Raw genomic sequence first — 21,565 nt, 5'->3', positions numbered from 1 at the left:
ATTGCTTTCTGCCCAGCTATTATTATTTTACAAATTTGTCATCGTATGTAACAAATGGTACTTGATGGGCATGTATATTGAAAGACAATTGTCTAAATTCAGACCACACCACTTTGGCTTGTGTACATTGTACCAAAACTTCAAAAGCTTTTAAAACATTGTTAATTTCGATCAAATACGAGTACTTAAAATTAAGAAGATTAAGGAGGCTGAATTGAATTGAACGAAATTCTATGGTTCTAGAATGTTGTTGAAATCGATCACATGCATGTCACTGAGGAAGCTTTTTACCTTTTGCCTGCTGGCGGTAAGTTTATTTATTTATTTTGTTGGGTTTAATGTCGCACCGACACAATTCTAGGTCATATGGCCACTTTCCAGCTTTTTAATGGTGGAGGAAGACCCCAGGTGCCCCTCCGTGCACTATTTCATCACGAGCGGGCACCTGGGTAGAACCACCGACCTTCCGTAAGCCAGCTGGATGGCTTCCTCACGTGAAGAATTCTACGCCCCAAATGAGGTTTCGAACCCACATCGATGAGGGGCAAATGGTTTGAAGTCAACGACTCTAACCACTCGGCCACGGAGGCCCCGCTGGCGGTAAGAGATTCTGCCTTTGCGACTAGTACAGACCAAGATCAGCATGCACATCTGTTCAGGCTGATCTTGGTCTGCACTGGTCGCTATTCAGTAAGTAAACTTTCGGTGAATACCTCTTGGAATAATAAATGGTACTGCCCAAATTGAAAGCTGGAACAGTCCATTTTAGAAAATTAGCAGGCTAAAGGTTTACATAGGAAGAAAGAAAGAACACAAGTAAATGCCTTGTTCAGTATTTCGTCTTTCAACATTTATTATGTTTTTCTTACATATGAATTCACTGTGACCTAGCTTACAATGAACATGTGAATGAGACAAAAATCATTAAGGAAATACTATAACATGATTAGAACAATACAGTTCAATGACATAAAACTATAAGCATTAAAATCATCTGATAAACATACTATTAAGGATTTACTGACATACAATTTTAAAGACATTTCTTTAGTTATTTTATTTCTTAAGTTCAAATAATCTGCACCTGAGAGCTCCTTTTTTTCAGTCTCATACTGGTTAAATTAGCCACCTTGCTCGGCTGTGGGAGGTCAGTGGTTCTACACAGATACCCGCTTTATGCCTAAAATGAAAAATGATGCATGCATGTCCATAGCTACCATCCAAGCTAAAAAGTTGCTATACAGTAGGACCTACATTGTGTGACATGAAATTCGATACTGTAAAATCATTTAATTTTGAAGGCATATAATTTCGTGGTTTGGTCAAAACGGGAATTTCGTGGGGATGTGAATTCGTGGATTTTCAACCTTTGAACATACAAGAGCTGTCTGTAAGACAGCGCGCTCGATTTTTCTCAGTGCTTGACTCTGAATTAGAGCTTTGCCAGTAAAAAAAAATCCAAGTTAAAAAGGGACATAATTCTGCCAAAATTCAAATCAGAGTTATGGGAACTGTGTCTCCTGGTGTAGACTTTGATAGAGAATAACTATTTTGAGTTTCAAGTCAAAAGCTTTAATAGTAACAGAGATATTTGACTTTATCAAATTTTTCTTTTAAAAATTCTAAGTTAAAAAGGGGCATAATTCTGTCAAATTTCAAATCAGAGTTATGGGAATTGTGTCTCCTGGTGTAGACTTTGATAGTAAATAACTAGTTTGAGTTTCAAGTCAAAAGCTTTAATAGTATCAGAGATATTTGACTTTATCAAAAATTTTAACAAAAAATTCTAAGTTAAAAAGGGGCATAATTCTGTCAAAATTCAAATCAGAGTTATGGGGATTGTTTCTCCTAGTGTAGACTTTGATGGTAAATAAGTATTTTAAGTTTCAAGTCAAAAGCTTTGATAGTATCAGAGATATTTGACTTTACCAAATATTTAAACAAAAAATTCTAAGTTAGAAAGGGGCATAATTCTGTCAAAATTCATCAAAGTTGTTGGGATTGTTTCTCCTGGTGTAGATTTTGATGGTAAATAAGTATTTTAAGTATCAAGTCAATAGCTTTGACAGTAACAGAGATATTTGACTTTGTCAAAAACTTTAACCAAAAATTCTAAGTTAAAAAGGGGCATAATTCTGTCAAAATTCAAATCAGAGTTATGGGGATTGTTTCTCCTGGTGTAGACTTTGATAGTAAATAACTATTTTAAGTTTCAAGTCAATAGCTTTGATAGTAACAGAGATATTTGACTTTATCAAAAACTTTAACCAACAGCGATGCCGGGGCGAGTGCAATAGCTCTACATTTCTTCGAAAAGTCGAGCTAAAAATGAATGGGAATTTTACTTGTTCACTGGCATAAGATTGACTTCATGACCCTCTTGTTTACTTTGTTGTTGGTTTGGGATTATAACTGCACCTCATTTTGTATCTTTTATCTTTGGCTTGCTTGTTTAAATCCTGTATTGTACATTTTGTATTAATGATATTCTATGCTTGGTAATGTTTGTTTAATGTTGTGTTATACTGTATAATTATATTATGTTGAGGCCCACATGGTAGATGGGGAAACCCAATGTGTAGCCTCTGGAAATAAAGTTGTTACTTAACCATGAAATCCATGAAAATTAGTCCCCCGCAAATATTAATGATTTCACAGTAAACTACTGTCTAATCAGTCTTATCCAAAACACATTTTTCCTTCATTTCTCTTAAAATGCAAGACAATACAACTCATAATATAATAACTGTAAAAAACTCTGAGGGTTGTAACAGAAACTCTTTCAATTGTTAAAGAACCTTTATCAATCTTGAGTGTGTGTTTGGCTAAAATTGCCTTTTTTCACATTTTTTCAGTCACATAAATGATGAGGTCTAGTAGTAGCAGGGAGTGCATTGTCCAACTTTAGTTTATACTAATTTGTTTTAGCTCGATTGTGATAACTTTAAGCTTATTGGAACCACTCTCCAGTCTGTTTCCTGGAAAAACTAGTACTGGGGTCATATGATAGGTCATGGTCGTGATGCCAGTGGGGCTCAAACCCATGACCTCTGGATTGAGCGGCAGACACCTTATCCACTAGACCACCGCTCCCCTGTCCAACTTGATAGTGCTGCATTATGCTGTAGACACACAAATTGATACCCTTCTCAGTCACATTATACTGAGACCGGGCTGACCATTGCTAATACTATCCTTGTAATGCCGGGCAGCAAAAACTACTGGTACCATTTTTCAAGTCTTTGCTACGACATGGTCCGGGAGCAAACCCACAAACTCCCTCACTCAAAGTGGGTGCTCTACCACTAGGCTACCAAGGGAGTTTATCAATTTTAAATTTATTGGCAAAAAATATCTTGATGTTGTCAAACTTCCACCATTTTGGACACAAAAAGTCTGACTTTATTTGTTTGTGGATTGCAATAGTAAAATGTTCCAGGCATCTTAGATGGCTTACAAATATTCCACTGTAAAAAATAAATATTATTCAAGACAGAATCTTTACAATATTTTACAGTATCAAACTATCTTTAAAAATTAAAATGTTTCTACTATCACCCCTGATGATCTTTTAAATGATGTATAATATCTATCCAAACTGTGCAAAACAAAGCCAAACTTCACATAAAAACTTGTGATAATATTTCAAGAAGTCCTTTTAAACAGCTTTTTCTATCTTGATTTACAAAAGCTGGACTTAACATTTTTAAATTTTCATTTCATGCACAAAAACCATTTTTTTTTACATAAAATTTTAACATTAACCAAAGCTTCACATATTTGATTTATATCTTCATTTTTTCTCTGTAGATCTTAAACCCTTAGCCTGCTGGCAGCAAGTGATTCTGTCTTTGTGACCAGTGCAGATAAAGATCAGCCTGCACATCTGTGCAGGCTGATCTTGTTCTGCACTGTTCGCTATTCAGTAAATTTTCAGTGCACACCCCTCGCATAAAAATAGTACTGGCAAAATTAAATGATAGACCAGTCCATTTTAGAAATTTAGCAAGCTAAAGGTTTACAACAGAAGAAGGAAAGAAGACAAGTATATTTTGTCTTTCAACATTAAATTTTTATTATGTTTTTCTTACATATGAATTCACTGTGACCTAGCTAACAATGAATGCCAAAATTGCATGATGCACCAGGCCATTTCAGAAATTATGCAGGGCAAGGGTTAGTAGTCCACACAATGGTATTCCCAAAAGAGGCCTAGATATGTGTACTATGAAATTGTGAATATTTGTGGGGGAATAATTTTCATGAATTTCAGTGTTGCATCAATCCATACAATCCCAACCAACAAATTAAATATCTATTGGTTCTTTCCTAAAAAAATGAAATCCAAGATTTCATTTCCCCATGAAATAATATTTAGATAAAAACCACAAAATTTCATGCCTCGGTCACAACAGTTATAACAAAAACCAAGAAATTTTATACTCACAAAATAACGGTTTAGATCAAAATCATGAAATCTTATGCCCATGAACTAAATGTTCTAGCAATAAAATTTCCCTCAATATAAGGGAGACAAGTCTACATAATACATACTAAGCTTCAACAAAGATTGGATTAAATCCAGGTTCTAGGTGGGGTTACTGTGAAATCATTAATATTCGTGGGGGACTAATTTTCGTGGATTTCGTGGTTGAATCAATCCACGAAATTTAATCCCAACGAACAAGTAAAATTCCCATTTATTTTATGTTCAAAAGTTGAAATCCACGAATTCATATCCCCACGAAATTGCCAGTTTGACCCAAACCACGAAATTTCATGCCCACGAAATTTAATGATTTCACAGTATACAATATACTCTTAAGAAAACTTTCAAATTATTACCGTTTTGACACTGCTGCTACTCGAGTGATACCAATCAATGATAATGGTAAAATTAAGTCATTAATTTGCTAAAGTTTCATAAAATGAGTTCTATAGTAAAATATTGTTCAACCTTGTTGGCTTGACTGGTTCACAAAGCAAGACAAACACTTTCCAAAATTCATTTACGCCATTGTATTGCATTAAAATCCATATCCTGAGGTCTGAATGCCACAAATTCCCCTTTTTCTAGAAATAAATTTAAAATAATCTTAGACAAGACTAAGACTGTGTTTCATATAAATTGTTTTCAATGAACACCATAATTATGCAAATTACATGAAATTTTGATTTTTGCACACACACACACACCCTGAACTAAAACTACAAGTTCACAGCAACATAGCTCCATTTAATGTAAAGCTCCAAAAAATTGTACTGTCAACAGTTGAGATTTAAATAAAATTATCAATGAAAGTTTACATCAGAAATACTTGTTCCTTATATCTATGAAGAAAAATCATGATCATTTAACCCTTAGCCTGCTAAATTTCTAAAATGGACTGGTCCATCATTCAATTTGGGTGATACCATTTATTATTCGAAGGGTGTTCACTGAAAATTTACTGACTGAATAGCGAACAGTGCAGACCATGATCAGCCTGCACGGATGTGCAGGCTGATCTTGGTCTGCACTGGTCGCAAAGGCAGAATCTCAAAAAGCTTCTGTACACAAAACTGTTATGTAATCATATGGATCACTATTATCCTTGGATTTGCATCAATTTTAACCCTTATCATGTGGGACAGGATTGATTCTGCCTTTGCAACCAGTGCAGTCTGATCATGATCTGCACTGTTCACCATCCAGTCAGTATCCTTTTGGTAAGCACCCCTTTAACAGTTAATGGTAGTGTCCAAACTGAAAGATGGAAAAGTTCATCACAGAAATTTAGCAAGGTGAGGGTTAAAAAAAAAAGAAGATATTTTGGCATGTGAAGTCTTGATCTTCAGATTAATCACAAATCTGACACACCATTTCTTTATGGACAGGTTTGTCTGTAGTTATACCTAACAATTAGTCCTATACCCTGAACAGACCAGTGATAAGGTTCAAGCCTGAGTCACATCAATAAAATTCAACAAAACACAGAAAAACAAACTTTTGTAATAGCACTGTATTTCAGATCTTAAAGTAAAAACACATATTTGTATACAATAATCTAGAAATATGTCATAAATTTACCCAGCAATTATCATCAGTCTTTTATTCTTTAGTATACACCAGACATACATCTTCATTCATACCAGAGAAAACTTTTGTTTTTGCGAAAATGTAATTATTCAAGTATTTTATGACCATCAATACCAGCCATGAGGAGTTTTACATACTGAGAAATGAGCCGCGCCATGAGAAAATCAACGTAGTGCCTTTGCGACCAGCTGCACATCCGCGCAGTCTGGTTAGGAACCATGCTGTTTGCTTTCAAAGCCTACTGCACTTATAGAAACCGTTAGCTAACAGCATGGCTCCTGACCAGACTGCGGACGCGCAGGCTTGTCTAGATCCATGCTGGTCGCAAAGCCACTATGTTGGTTTTCTCATGGCGCGGCTTAAATCATCTTTTTCAGCAGGAAACAACTCATTTTAAATTTTAAGGTTGTAATGATTCACAAAGCAGTTCACAACAAGTATATAGTTTTTCATTTATTGCACCTAAAAATGTGTATTTCACAAATTCATTTCACGCGGAAACAGCCATTTAGGCACAAACCATGAAATTATGCCAACAAAATTTACTACCGACACAGTCCTATCTCAGCAACAGATGTATTTTTTAGGGGAAAGAGCAGTGCAGAATAACCTACTGGTAAAGTAATCTTCAAATTTCAGAAACAACTGCAACAGCATATCAGGTTCACAAACTGTGTTTATCCCTAAAAAAGATACCGGTACATTGACTTGTAAATGCGAAAGAGGTCTACTTGTCTCATCATCCATATGCACTTAAGACATCTTCACCCTTCCATATCAATAACAATTTACAAGACTGCTTTCAAATGTTTTATAAACCAGTCTGAGCATCAGGGTATAAAATGTAAGTTTGGAAACCAGTCTAAAAATTGTAACATCTAATTGGTCAATTTATGACCTTAATCTTGATACCGACCAATGGCAAGGTAGCATTCTGAAGACTGGTTTCCAAATTCAATTTTACATCCCTGACTCCAGTGCATTCTTATTCATCAACTTCAAGTATACAAACTGTTTTATTGGGATATCAAAGAAGATTTCTCAACAGTATTGCAGTATGTTTAGATGGTAAATGACCACTATTTCTCACTACCAGCAACAAGCTTTCTGCAGCAAACATCAACTTAAATGCATGAACTTGAGGAAGAAGATGAACACTTTAAAGACCAGACATAAAAGAGTTCTGATTTGGGTTTTACAGCACACCAACACAGTTTAGGTAAAAAAGGAAAGCTCCCAACTTGTGTAATAGAAATGAGAGGCCCTGGCCACTTAAGCCTCCTGACTGAATCAAAAATTAAAGTAAGTGAAAATGAACATGTCAGAAGTAAGCTATTTATTTACATGACCAAAGAATCTTCAGTATAAAATAAGAAACTGACTTTAGTTCTGCACATCACAATTTTTTTACACTGTAAAATCTGATTAAACCGTCTTTTATAATTTTGGAATATATCTAGAATAACAGGCAAATAAGAAGAAAGGGTTGTGTGCTGAACTTTTTGCAAGACTGGTTTTACACTTAGGAATAACTGTTTAATTTGAAGCAGGAACAAGGTCTGGCATTTTATGCCAAAACAATTACAAGGGAGTCAATATTTCCATCCACATCTACCTGAAGAGACAGATTCTTTTGCTTATATACCAGATTCTACAAGAAATAGAAGAAAGAAATAAAAAATATTATTTTTTAACACTTTTTTCTTGCAATATGCAATTTTTTTCGTATCCTAAATAAATGTAAAGACTTATGTTCATCAGACCTGCCACTTTAAAATGTTTCCCGATATTCCAGTATTACAGGCGTGCAATCTCAAACTATTACCAGTGCTACAGACTTTAGATCACGTGTGGGTCTTACCCTTCTTAATTTTTTTTAAATATTTAACGAAGGTCAGTTAAGCTAACCTGGATTCTACACCATAAAGTAAAGAATAACTTCTCCACATAAATCACAGGTGATGGAAATTCCACCTGGAAGATAAACAACTTCTTTCCTATTAATCCTACAGTAAGGATGGACAACTTCTCCACATAAATTCCAGGTGGAGGACGGACAATCCCCGGCTGAGGATAAACAACTTCATACATAAATTTCAGGTGGAGGATGAACAACTTCTCCATATAAATCACAGGCAGGGGATAAACAACTTCTCCACATAAACCCCAGGTTGAGGACAAACATCTGTAGATGAACATCTCCCAATATATATCCATGGTGATGGATGAACAAGTTCTCCACATAATTTCAAAGTGGAGGACAGACAACTTCAGACATTTTACCTTCCATCAAATCATATGTAGGATGTTAATCTTGCCCACAGACTGACCTTGCAACCTCCCAATCCAGAGTCTTGTGCTCTTCCACCTGAGATAACAAGAGGAGCCTTCTGGCTTCAGTTAACACATTATGCACCACTTACATTTCAAGCTATCCCATTTTCTTTGGTATTAACTCTGCCAGTAACTCCCTACAATTCTTATGACAGTACACTCATTCCTTCCCTATAACGGGATTCAAACCCTTAACTACTGATTAAGGATTCCAGCATTGAACCCTGTGACAACACAATTTTAGCAATGTATGTACACAGATGTGTGCCAACACAACCTGTACATACTATTTTAGCAGAGACTGTGTGTCAACACAACTATGCAATGACCCCTGTGCAAACTTTTAGCACAGATGTGTGTCAACACAAATTAGCAATGACCCCTGTACACACCCTTTTAGCACAGATGTGTGTCAACACAAATTAGCAATGACCCCTGTACACACCCTTTTAGCACAGATGTGTGTCAACACAAATTAGCAATGACCCCTGTACACACCCTTTTAGCACAGATGTGTGATGACATGTCCCAACTGCCTTAAAATTGGGTACGGTATACCCATATAGATTTAATAAAACAAACTGCACATTAACACATATAACTCAATATACATAAGTAAGAAATACCTTATAGCTAAAAACTTATACAAATTTAGTACTAGTATATTCAATTTATACCTCTAAGTGTCATAGAAAGTTTTGATTTTTGAAAAATCCCATAAATAGACGATAGTGTCAGAGAATAACAGTCTGCTGAAATTAACATCAATGTATTTAATGTCTTCAACATGTAGAATACAAAAAATTATTTTTTTCAAAACCAATCATCTTCTTGCTTACATTAAATGTCTCAGTAATCCTGAAGGTTTTCCTCAGTTGTAACATGAATTTTCAAGGGAAAAAAATGCACCAAGGCGAGCACATTTTTAACTATTGCTATAACAGCATAAATATATAAAATATGTATTTTTATTAAAATATCTTTCAAGAAAGGAAAATCATTTAATCTATTTTGAGATCCTCAATTTTACAACATATTATGGACAAAAAAAGAAAGAAAGTTTGAAATCAAAATTCATCCCTTACGCAATCAACACTGCTCGTAAAAATGTCAAAAACCCTTCGCAATAATCTGTCACATTGCCTAGAAAATGCTTATTGTACATATCTAGTATCAATGATACAAACTGCATTTAATCATCACGTATGTCCCTGAAATCGTTCACAGATTTCAAATATTCCTAGTCAAGGTTGGGGAAGTCAAACATCACTGCAACACAGACTTGTTTAATTGCCAGTAAGTATGTCACTGGCAAAATAAAGAAGAGCAAGTGATGTCGTTCGTCAACAATAAATACTGCTACACTATCCTCTCAAATGTCTATACCAGCATTTTGATCAATCCGAGTCTGTTCTAAGCGTAAATGACGAAGCGTGACTCTCTGAAGAAACTGAAAATAAATTGTACCAAAGTTGTCAAAGGGATGCAATTCAAATTTTACTGTCAAATTCATTTTTCAAAATTTATCAAGTACATTCACCTGCTAGCCTCTAAGCATTAGTGGTTAAAGTTCCTGACTTCTAATCTATTACCAGTCACACCTGTGGGTTCGAGCCCTGCGTGAGCTGTGAGGAAGATATCCAGCTGGCTAGCAGAAGGTCTGTGGTTATATCAAGGTGCGTCTGAGCTCAAAAAATGCCTGGAAAGTCCCTTCATGTATATGACCTCAAGTGAGAACACATACACATAAGAAATTACTAAAAAAAAAGAAATATTTCTTTTCTCTGCATACTAGTATGACTGTTTTACTTTATCTCTACAATAAAAACATCAAATGCAAGAGTCAATGCTTGTCTACAAGTGCTTGACATTTGTCAATATGCAGAGCCTGGCATTCTTACTCCACTACTGATTATAAATAAATGTATTAAGTTTCAAAGCCATAGCCCTTACAGTAGTCAAGAAAAGTGTACCAACTATGATAAAGCAATTTTCTAGCTAATGAATGGGCCATTATTTGAATGAAAATGCATTCCAAAGTTCTTGGTTCTTCATCTAGTTACTCATCTTATAACAAACACGTTTGTAGTTTTCAAGAAAAGTCGACATTAACACAAATCTTTGACAAGAAATACCATTTTTTTAAACTTAAAATGGGCCATAACTCAAAGAAAGCACAAAAGAATTTATGGTAATTGACCTAATTATAAAACAATGCCAATGTTGAATATCAAGTGACATCAATACCTTGTAGCCTTTTAATTAAATCACACTATTTGGGCGTTACACAAATGCAACATGCATATTTTCAATGTTACAACCTAATGTTGCACAGCAATCTGCACACTACACATACTGAAAACGTGACTTTTTTTTCCATAGAAAAAGGTACAAATCCAACAATTTCACCAGATTTTGTTCTCAAGAAAGTCATGAACATTTATATTGTCGAAAATAAATTATTTCGCATACGTTTCCCAAGTGACTTCATTATATCTCCCCGTTATCTGCAACAATCACTTATGAAAAAGTAAGGAGTTTTGATGTTTGGCACAAAACATAAAAACTTTCTGCCAAGTTAAATTACAAACCAACCATTTCTGGCACAATATGTGGCAACACTGAGTTTACAATAAAGACATGGCAAGCCCTCTTGCTTCAAACATAAACCACACAAATCTTTCATAAATGAGCCGCGCCATGAGAAACCAACATAGTGCATTTGCAACCAGCATGCATCTGCGCAGTCTGGTCAGGATCCATGCTGTTCGCTAACGGTTTCTCTAATTGCAATAGGCTTTGGAAGCGAACAGCATGGATCCTGACCAGACTGCGCTAAGTTGGTTTTCTCATGGCGTGGCTCAAACATCTCAAACAATGTCATTGATTTACCTTCAGTTTCGGGATCTACAACACTACTGTCTGACTCCTCTCTCTTATAGCTGGCTTGAGCTTCATCATCGGATTTTCTGCAAATTACAGTCAATTCCACTTATTTGAATATTAGTTATTGGAATATTTCGCTTATTTGGATACAAAGTTAAGCACCATTCAATCCCTATATAATTCCAATAAAAGTTTTCCAGTTATTTGGACAGATTTTGTGTGGAATCTATTTGTTACATAGCATTACTTACTGTGTCTGTCTTTATTGGATATGACATATTTAAACCCAGTGAAGCATTTTCAGAATGGCCAAGAGCCTGACTTTCAAGGTCACATTTTTTCATGACAAGGACCAGGCCGCAGAACAAAAAATTTACGCTCCTCTCAATAAAACACTGTAGATCTCCTGAGTGTTTATTCTGTAAAATGATGTATGAATCTCTGTATTGGGTATTTTCAAGCCGATGTCCCTAACAATCCTTTGAAAAATATCTATGAAAATTTTCTGACTGATATAGAATGTTTAAAAACAGTATTAGTTTGACAGCCAAATCATCACAGTATTTATTCCTTAATGTACACAACCAAAGTGATATTGAAAGCACTTCTTAAATTAACTTCACCAACAATGTACAACGTAAATGCTGTTTATACTTTGTTTTCTTGACTGTAAATTCTTCAGTGGGCGACTCTGGCTCAGCTTTTCGTTTCTCTGCAACCTTGACCCCACTGTCCTTTAACTTCTCCTCCTGTACACGTAACTGTTGTACTCGCCAGTCCAACGCTCGTAACAAATTCTCTGAATCTTTAGGATTTGTCTGAAAACAGAGTTATAGTTACATATGATACGTCAATTCTGATATAATCATTTGTACAACATCGTGCTAATGAAAATTCGCTTCATTTCAATACTTTCAATTACGTTTCATTAACTTTTGATTACTTACCACCTAAGTCTGTGTAGGAAAACACACACACAATTACCCATAGGCTCGAGATAGATATCATTATCACTGTAGATTCTGTAATTTACATCTTTTATTTGAAGATTTTATAGTCGAAAAACATAAGCATTGCGGAGTTTGAGATTTATAATTGTTTTTTCTTTCAGAGATACTGCTGCTTACCAGTCACATGACCTTTCAACAAGTGTCACTCATGTTCATAAATATTAGCAAAAATATAACACCACTGCGAATAGTGTCCAATCTATGCTGTGTTTTACTTTAGTAGGCTATAAAGAAATAAAACTTTAACAGAATAAATATTGTATTGACAAAGAAATCTTTATATATCTTATCTATATAATCTCTTATTCAGACACAGTCTTGGAAAAACATTTCAAAACTTACTATAATAAGAAAGACTTTTACATGATCACCATCTGTACCAGTGACTCGAACACTTTTCTGACTGGCTCGTTCAACAGTCATACCTGGCCAGATCTTTGTGTTCAGGATTAAGCGCAGACTTCCTTGAGTACGCATTACTGAAATATAACAGCATACCAGTTTTTAAACATTTCTACGGCTGAAACTGGAAAAAATGGTCAATTATATATTGCTATTATATACTGTTTTCAGTTTACATTAATCTATTTTAGCTTGATTGTGAAAGCTTCAAGCTTATTTGAACCACTCACTGGAAAAACTGGTACTGATGTAATATAAGGTGTGGTTGTGACCACAATGGGGCTCGAACCCACGAATCCCTGGTTGAGAGGCCAACACCTTAACTACTAGACCACCACTCCCCTTTATTCAAGGCCAGTTTAAAGGGACATGCCTTCAGATGCACACAATAAATATCAGAATTTTCAAACATATAGCAGAGGTCCTCTGCGCACTAGTGGTTAAGGCTGCTCACTTCCACATCTTTTGTCCCTCACCTCTTCAGGTTTGAAAGCCCATTTTGGATATAAAAATCCTCCATGTGAGGAAGCCATCAATCTGTCTAGTGGTTCTACCCTGATGCCTGCCCATGCCTGAAAGAAGAGGGGCACCCGAGGTCTTCCTCCACTATCAAATGCTAGGAAATGGCCATATGACCTAAACTGCATGTGACTCAAAACAAAAAAAAATCTATAAACTTCACGCATCAATTATATCATTTATGTATATATATAACGGGTGTGAAATCAAGCATTTTTTCATTTTGCTCCATATTTAATAGACTACATGAATATTTTCCTTTAGTCACCTAGCTAAGTGTTGGAATTTAAGCTCGCATACTCATGAAATGCAAGAAAAAATTTCGAATTGAGTCAAAATTTTATGAACTTGCATTTTTTGAGGATAAAGATTTTGAGCCAAATGATCCAAATATCACTTTCTTTGACAAATCGTGGTCATTGAAATAAATTATGATATTTTCAGAATGCCTAGGGTCATGAACAAAAGTTTACATTTGGTACATGTCTTGTGCGCAGGACTATTAAACGTACAATAAGTACCTACAGCAATACTGATGATATTACAGCATGTGCTGAGTTTTCTGGTAACCTATAATTAGAAACTACTTATAATGGCGCAAATATATATTTGAGCTGCTAGGGTTTTTCACACAGATTTTTGGGTCCCTTATCTTGGTAAGCTATGTTTTTGGACTAAAAATGCAAGTTGTTGTTGGTTGTTTTTATTTAGCCGGTAGAAAAAATCTTGATGGAAAGGTCTGGGGGGAAAACATCTGTCAGTTAATCTCAGAGGGCTACGCCCACTTTTTACCTACTCCAACCCAGTAGCATATATATAACCTTGATTGACAAGATTCACATTCTCATTTAATCTCAGCATGTAACGCCCAAGCTCCACACAATTTCAATATAGAAACTTACATAATCTGGACTGGAAGGTCTGGGAGGATTCACATCTCATGTCATTTAATCTCAACAAGCCACGCCCACGTTCCACCCAGTTCTGGGTGTCACCATCGAACACAAATAATTTTCCGTTTGTCTGAAATAACAAATGAAGGACAAAATGAATAAATGAGCCGTGCCATGGGAAAATCAACATAGTGGGTTTGCGACCAGCATGGATCCAGACCAGCCTGCGCATCCGCGCAGTCTGGTCAGGATCCATGCTGTTCGCTTTCAAAGTCTATTGCAATTAGAGAAACCGTTAGCGAACAGCATAGATCCTGTCAAGACTGCGCATGCGCAGGCTGGTCTGGATCCATGCTGGTCGCAAAGCCACTATGTTGGTTTTCTCATGGCACGGCTCAAATAGTAAAATTTTTTACATAACAATTACTTTTAGAGGAGATGTTTAAGTAAGATGTTAATGGACACAGGGAGATCATAAAAACTCAGCACAAGTGCTCAAAAGAGTTAAAAATATAGTAAAACTCTTTGAATACTTTGAACACAGTATTTATATGAACAACATTGAATAAAACCAATGCTTGTAAATTTATATACCACTATCAACATTTCATGCGAGTGGAGAGCTTGAAACAGTAGGGGCAATTAACTATTTAACCTTTAGCCTGCTGGCGGTAAGTGATTCTGCCTTTGCGAACAGTGCAGACCAAGATAAGCCTGCACGGATTCATCTTGGTCTGCACTGTTCGCTATTCAGTCAGTAAACTTTCAGTGACCACCCCTTCGAATAATAAATGGTACAGCCCAAATTGAATGACAGACCAGTCCATTTCAGAAATTTAGCAGGGTAAATGTTAACATGTATTTACCTGTAAAACGTTGGATTCATTTTCTTCTCCTGTAACCACCTCAACCTCCTCTAACTCTGTTTCCCTCTTGTGGGTCGCCTGATATTCACGTGCTGATTCCTCCAACGTCTTTTCTCTCTCTGTAACAGATTAACTAATTGTATCAAAAGATGCCACAGAGTGAGTCATTCACTGCTTATTCCCCAAAAAATCTTTTCTCTCACTGTAGGGGGTCTACTTTGCCAATTTTAGTAAGCTCATGAAATTGCATATACATACAAATAATTGTCATGGGGCCCCGAAATACATTTCTGACTATAAAAACAAAAGGAAGGTGTTATCTTCATTAATATTACGGTACCCATTTCAGATTAAAGAATTATAGAATTTACAAGCTGTATCTTCACTCGTTACACAGACAGTCAAATTTCAGCATCAATATTTAGTTCTAAAATACATTAAATATTTATAAATGCTTATTCAATTACCTTAACTTCATCATTACTGAGTAAATTTCTTTTCTAAACTTGTTCTGTTGACTTTTAAGCCATTTTCCTAAGGCAACCTGTAAATTATTATCCGAACCCCTAATGAAGGACAGATCCATAGTCTGGACAAGAACTGTAGGACCTTCTAAGCCTACTAAATGTGGTCTTTATTCTATATGCGGACCTTGGTTTTGTGCGCAACGTATCATTAGGGTTACATGAAGATTCTCAATGGTACAGATGAGTCTAGACATGAAATATTAGTTAAATCTTTTAAACTCTAAATTGTAATATTGAACTTAATTGTTACTTATGACTTGACATCATTTTCCACAAATATTTTTTTTTTTTTTGGTGTGTGTGTGTGGGGGTTTTAATGTCGCACCCACACAATCTAGGTCATATGGCCACTTTCCAGCTTTCATGGCGGAGGAAGATCCCATATGCCTCTCTGTGCATTATTTCATCACGGGCGGGCACCTGAGTAGAACCACCAACCTTCCGTAAGCCAGCTGGATGGCTTCCTCAAATTAAGAATACAACGCCCCGAGTGAGGTTCGAACCCACAGTGGTGAGGGGCAAGTGATTCGAAGTCAGCAACCTTAACCACTCAGCCACGGAGGCCCCCAAATATTTTATTCTAAGAAAGTTTGAATGCACATATAGTCAAGAAATAGTGCATGAAGGGCAGACCATGGTGATATTATCACATCCCTTGATGAGCATAAAATTTTATAAGCTTCTTTTTCAAACATTATAAGTAGATATCCTACCAGCATTATTAACAGTATCTGACTGTTCAGTGGAATCAGGGGAGGCAACTCCATTGTCTTCTGACTTTTCTTCACCACCATCTTTGTTAAATTGCACACGTTCGGCCAAATTCTCCCCAAAAACAAATCCTGAACTACTGACAAGACCCTTTGGTGAGGTATGAACACCCTGAAAAGAATAAAATTTATGTTTATATGTTATTTGATTTGCATCAAGAAAATATGCACAATTTCCGCAGAACAAATAATGTGCGACTTAAGGTGCATTACAGGTGCATATTTCTCCAGCCAAAGCTATCAACCTTTTTATAGCATACTCATCTACACTTATTTGTAGTATATATATGATATATACTTTGTTCTTCAGCAAGAGAAAAATTGAACAAGAGGGTCATGATGACCCTGAATCGCTCACCTGAGTAATATGAGCCACATGTTTAAAATGGCAAACTGATGCTAAAATATTAGAAAGTAGGTCAGTAGGTCATATTCATGGTCACTGAAAGTCAGTTTTAAAATCGGTGTGCAAAACTGTACATGTCATCCAAATTTCAAGGCTGTATCTTAAAAAACAAGAAAGTAGGTCAGTAGGTCAAGGTCACAGTCAAATGACCCATAATCACTTGGGGTCATCAGGTAATTATAATTAAACAGTCTAGAAGATTTTTAAAGTTTTTTCCTATATATGCCTATGTAAAACTTGACACCCCGGGGCAGGGCCTCTTTACTGTCAATGAATTTTTTAACATGACGGCACCCACCAAAATAACATTACACACCCGATAGGTACTTATAAAATCAATAGGAAAAATGTTTTGTTTTGTTAGATTTTAAGTAACACTGACAAAAATAAGATAATTAAATTGACTAAATTCTATCATGAAAGGAAGGTAACTGGCCAACAGAATGTCTTTGGTCCTATATGCAGATGCCATTTCATAATCTCAATTCTACAATGTTATAACTAACAAGAGCTGTCACTATTAGTGACAAATGTCCCCCGAAATGTGCCCAAGAATGCTACAGTTGTCTGTGCAAAATATGCCAGAACAGTCTATTAGGTTGAATCATTTTGTGACCAGACAAAAAAAAAAAAAAAAAAAAAAATTGTTCTCCAAAGGTAACCTTGACCTTGGAGCTAGGGGTCTGGGTTTTGCACATGACTGGTCATGTCAATATAGGGAACATTTATGCCAAGTAATTTTACAGTCCCTTCATCGATGGCAGAGTTATGGACCGGACAAGAAACGGACCATGTTAACCTTTAACCTCTAAGTGTGACCTTGACCTTAGAGCTAGGGGTCTGAATCTTGCGGATGACACGTCGTCTCATTATGGGGAACATTTATACCAAGTAATTTCAAAATCCCTTGATGAATGGCAGAGATATGAACTGGACACGAAACAGACCCTGTTAACCTTTGACTTCTGTGACCTTGACCTTGGAGCTAGGGGTCTGGGTCTTGCGCATGACACATCGTAGTTATTTCAAAATCCCTTCATGGATGGCAGAGTTACAGGCTGGACAAGAATTTACACGGACACACGCACGCACGGATGCAGTGCGATTTTAATATGCCCACCTTTGGGGGCATAAAAATGGACTTATACATATCATTACAAAGGTCTCGCTAAGACCTACATTACGATAACACTTAGAACACTTAACTGTAATATTGAATGGGTATTTAACCATTCAATTATGTTCCAGCAGTTGGACAAATATAACAATTGAAAACTTTATAGCTGATTTTCTCGAAATGAACTTCTGACCTGTAAGTACACCACAGAATTGAGGCAACAAAAATTTTAGCACTATTTCCAGACAGTAATTCCCAGCTACCCTTACATCATTTTAACCTTTAGCCTGCTGGCAGCAAGTGATTCTGCCTTTGCGACCAGTGTAGACCAAGATCAGCCTGCATGGATGTGCCGGCTGGTCATGGTCTGCACTGTTCACTATTCAGTCAGTTAATTTTCAGAGAACACCTCTTTGAATATTACTGTCCAAATTGAATGATGGACCAGTCCATTTTAGAAATTTAGCAAGGTAAAGGTTAAATATCAAGATTTTTCTAAATCTGGACAATAAACTATGACAAAAGCAGAGCTGTGTTTCAGTCTGTAAGATGTCACCACCTTACCATGAAGGTAATAGGTTCAAGCCTGGCTGGATTCTCGAAAACACTCTCAAATTATTGAAATACATAAAATTTCTCAAAGCAAACTGGAGAGTGACTCAAACATAGGCTTTAAACTTCCATAATTTCTGAGCTTGAAAAAACTTAATAAACTACATAGAAAACAAGAGCTGTCGGAGGACAGCAACGCTCGACTATTCAACAGCCTTGTCAACTGAATAAATATTAAAGTCGAAAAAGGGGCATTATTTTGTAAAATTGCAAAACAGGGTTATGGAACCTGTAAAATGCATATCAGCTCATGACAATGGACAATTGTGTGAAGTTTCAATCCATTCCCATTAGTGGGTACTGAGATACCAGCTTACATACAAAAACTTAACTAAAAACTGCTAAGTCGAAAAAGGGGCATAATTTTGTAACAAGAGGGCCATGATGGCCCTGTATCGCTCACCTGAGTACCACTGCTCAAAATGATATGATCAAGTTTTGACATAGAGCACATAGGCATACACATTTTAACAAGATTTGAACAAATTTTGTAGAGGTCCACTAGGCAATGCTACATGTCAAATATCTAAGATCTAGGCCTTCTGGTTTATTTTTAGAAAATTTTGAAGATTTTTCTATCTACAATCAAGTAACCCCATGGGGCGGGGTCAATTTGTCTCCGGGGGTCATGATTTGAATAAATTTTGTAGAAGTCTACTAGGCAATGCTACATGTCAAATATCTAAGATCTATAGGGCCTTCTGGTTTATTTTTAGAAATTTTAAAATCAAGTGACCCCTGGGGCGGGGTCAATCTTGACCCCGGGGGTCATGATTTGAATAAATTTTGTAGAGGTCCACTACGCAATGCAACATGTCAAATATCTAATATCTAAACTCTAGGCCTTCTGGTTTATTTTTAGAAAATTTTTGAAGATTTTCCTATGTAAAATCAAGTGACCCCTGGGGCGGGGTCAATTTTACATAGGAAAAGTCAAATATCTAAGCTCTAGGGCTTCTGGTTTTTGAGAAGAAGATTTTTTTTAAGATTTTCCTATGTAAAATCAAGTGACCCCTGGGGCGGGGTCAATTTTGACCCTGGGGGTCATGATCTCAAACTAATTTTGTAGATGTCCACTAGGCAATGCTACATGTGACATATCTAAGCTCTAGGCCTTCTGGTTTATTTTTAGAAATTTTTTGAAGATTTTCCTGTGTAAAATCAAGTGACCCCTGGGGCGGGGTCAATTTTGACCCTGGGGTCATGATTTGAACAAATTTGTTAGAGGTTCACTAGGCAATGCTTCACACCAAATATCTAAGCTCCAGGCTTCTGGTTTTTGAGGAGAAGATTTTTTAAGATTTTCCAATGTAAAATCAAGTGACCCCTGGGGCGGGGTCAATTTTGACCCTGGGGGTCATGATCTCAAACTAATTTTGTAGATGTCCACTAGGCAATGCTACATGTGACATATCTAAGCTCTAGGCCTTCTGGTTTATTTTTAGAAATTTTTTGAAGATTTTCCTGTGTAAAATCAAGTGACCCCTGGGGCGGGGTCAATTTTGACCCTGGGGTCATGATTTGAACAAATTTGTTAGAGGTTCACTAGGCAATGCTTCACACCAAATATCTAAGCTCTAGGGCTTCTGGTTTTTGAGGAGAAGATTTTTTAAGATTTTCCAATGTAAAATCAAGTGACCACTGGGGCGGGGTCAATTCTGACCCAGGGGTCATAATTTGAGCAAATTTGGTAGAGGTCCACTAGGCAATGCTTCACACCAAATATCTAAGCTCTAGGGCTTCTGGTTTTTGAGAAGATTTTTTAAGTTTTTCCTTTTGGTTGCCTGCCATGGCAACCAGAGTTCTGCATGGAATTCAATTCTTTGAATAATTTTGAAAGGAGGCCATCCAAGGATCATTCCTGTGAAGTTTGGTGAAATTCTGCCCAGTGGTTTTCAAGAAGAAGATTTTTCTACAAACTGTTGACGCACGACGGACGACGGACATTAAGCGGTCACAATAGCTCACCTTGTCACTTCGTGACAGGTGAGCTAAAAATGCAAAGTAGAGTTATGAAACCTGAGCACTGCATGTCAGATCATCACAGTGAATAAGTGTGTGAAGTTTCGATCCATTCCCATTAGTGGGTACTGAGATACCAGCTTACATACAAAAACTTAACCAACAAGAGCTGTCTCCATAGGATGACACATGCCCCCGATGGCACTTTGAATGAATAGTTATGGCCAATGTTAGAGTTTAGGACCTTTGACCTACGGAGCTGGGTCTTGTGCGCGACACGTCGTCTTACTGTGCCACACATTCGTGCGTAGTTATTTTAAAATCCATGCATGAATGACAAAGATATGGACCGGACACGCCCATCAATGCACTATCATGAAAAATGACTTTTAACGTCTAAGTGTGACCTTGACCTTTGAGCTACGGACCTGAGTCTTGCGCGCGACACTTCGTCTTACTGTGGTACACATTCATGCCAGGTTATTTGAAAATCCATCCATGGATGACAAAGATATGGACCGGACACGCCCATCAATGCACTATCCTTTAACGTCTAAGTGTGACCTTGACCTTTGAGCTATGGACCTGGGTCTTGCGCGCGACACGTCGTCTTACTGTGGTACACATTCATGCCAAGTTATTTGAAAATCCATCCATAGATGACAAAGATATGGACCGGACACGAAAATTGCGGACAGACCGACAGACTGGCAGACGGTTCAAAAACTATATGCCTCCCTTCGGGGGCATAAAAACTGCTAAGTCGAAAAAGGGGCATAATTTTGTTAAAATGCAAAGTAGAGTAATGGAACCTGTGCACTGCATGTCAGATCATCACAATGAACAAGTGTGTGAAGTTTCAATCCATTCCCATTAGTGGGTACTGAGGTACCAGCTTACATACAAAAACTTAACCAACGACAGCAACGCTCGACTATTCAACAGCCTTGTCAAATGAATGAATACAAAAGTCTTAAAAGGGGCATAATTTTGTAAAAATGGGAAAAAGGGTTATGGAACCTTCACAGTGCTTATCAACTCATAAAGTGAACAAGTGCGAGAAGTTTCAATCCTTTCCCATAAGTGGATAATGAAATACCAGCTTACATACAAAACCTTAACCAAAACTTCTAAGTCGAAAAAGGGGCATAATTTTGAAAAAATTGCAAAGTAGAGTTATGG

At 36.6% G+C, this 21,565-nt stretch overlaps 1 protein-coding gene across 1 annotated transcript in view; it reads right to left on the bottom strand.

Moving 5' to 3' along the window:
- Window positions 1–823: 823 nt before the first annotated feature.
- Window positions 824–21,565, bottom strand: part of LOC123524289 (ran-binding protein 3-like) — a 38,734-nt gene continuing 17,992 nt past the window's right edge. The window contains exons 9-15 of the mRNA XM_045302368.2: window positions 16,230–16,398; window positions 14,990–15,108; window positions 14,133–14,253; window positions 12,652–12,788; window positions 11,954–12,117; window positions 11,306–11,382; window positions 824–9,863 (exon numbers count right to left, since the gene is read on the bottom strand). Of these exons, the coding sequence (XP_045158303.2) occupies window positions 9,811–9,863; window positions 11,306–11,382; window positions 11,954–12,117; window positions 12,652–12,788; window positions 14,133–14,253; window positions 14,990–15,108; window positions 16,230–16,398 (840 nt within the window). The 3' untranslated portion in view covers window positions 824–9,810. The remainder of the gene's footprint in view (window positions 9,864–11,305; window positions 11,383–11,953; window positions 12,118–12,651; window positions 12,789–14,132; window positions 14,254–14,989; window positions 15,109–16,229; window positions 16,399–21,565) is intronic.

This window comes from Mercenaria mercenaria, chromosome 3 (assembly GCF_021730395.1).
Source record: "Mercenaria mercenaria strain notata chromosome 3, MADL_Memer_1, whole genome shotgun sequence".
In the NCBI taxonomy this organism is placed as follows: domain Eukaryota; kingdom Metazoa; phylum Mollusca; class Bivalvia; order Venerida; family Veneridae; genus Mercenaria; species Mercenaria mercenaria.
This window is presented reverse-complemented; position numbering and strand designations above follow the sequence as displayed.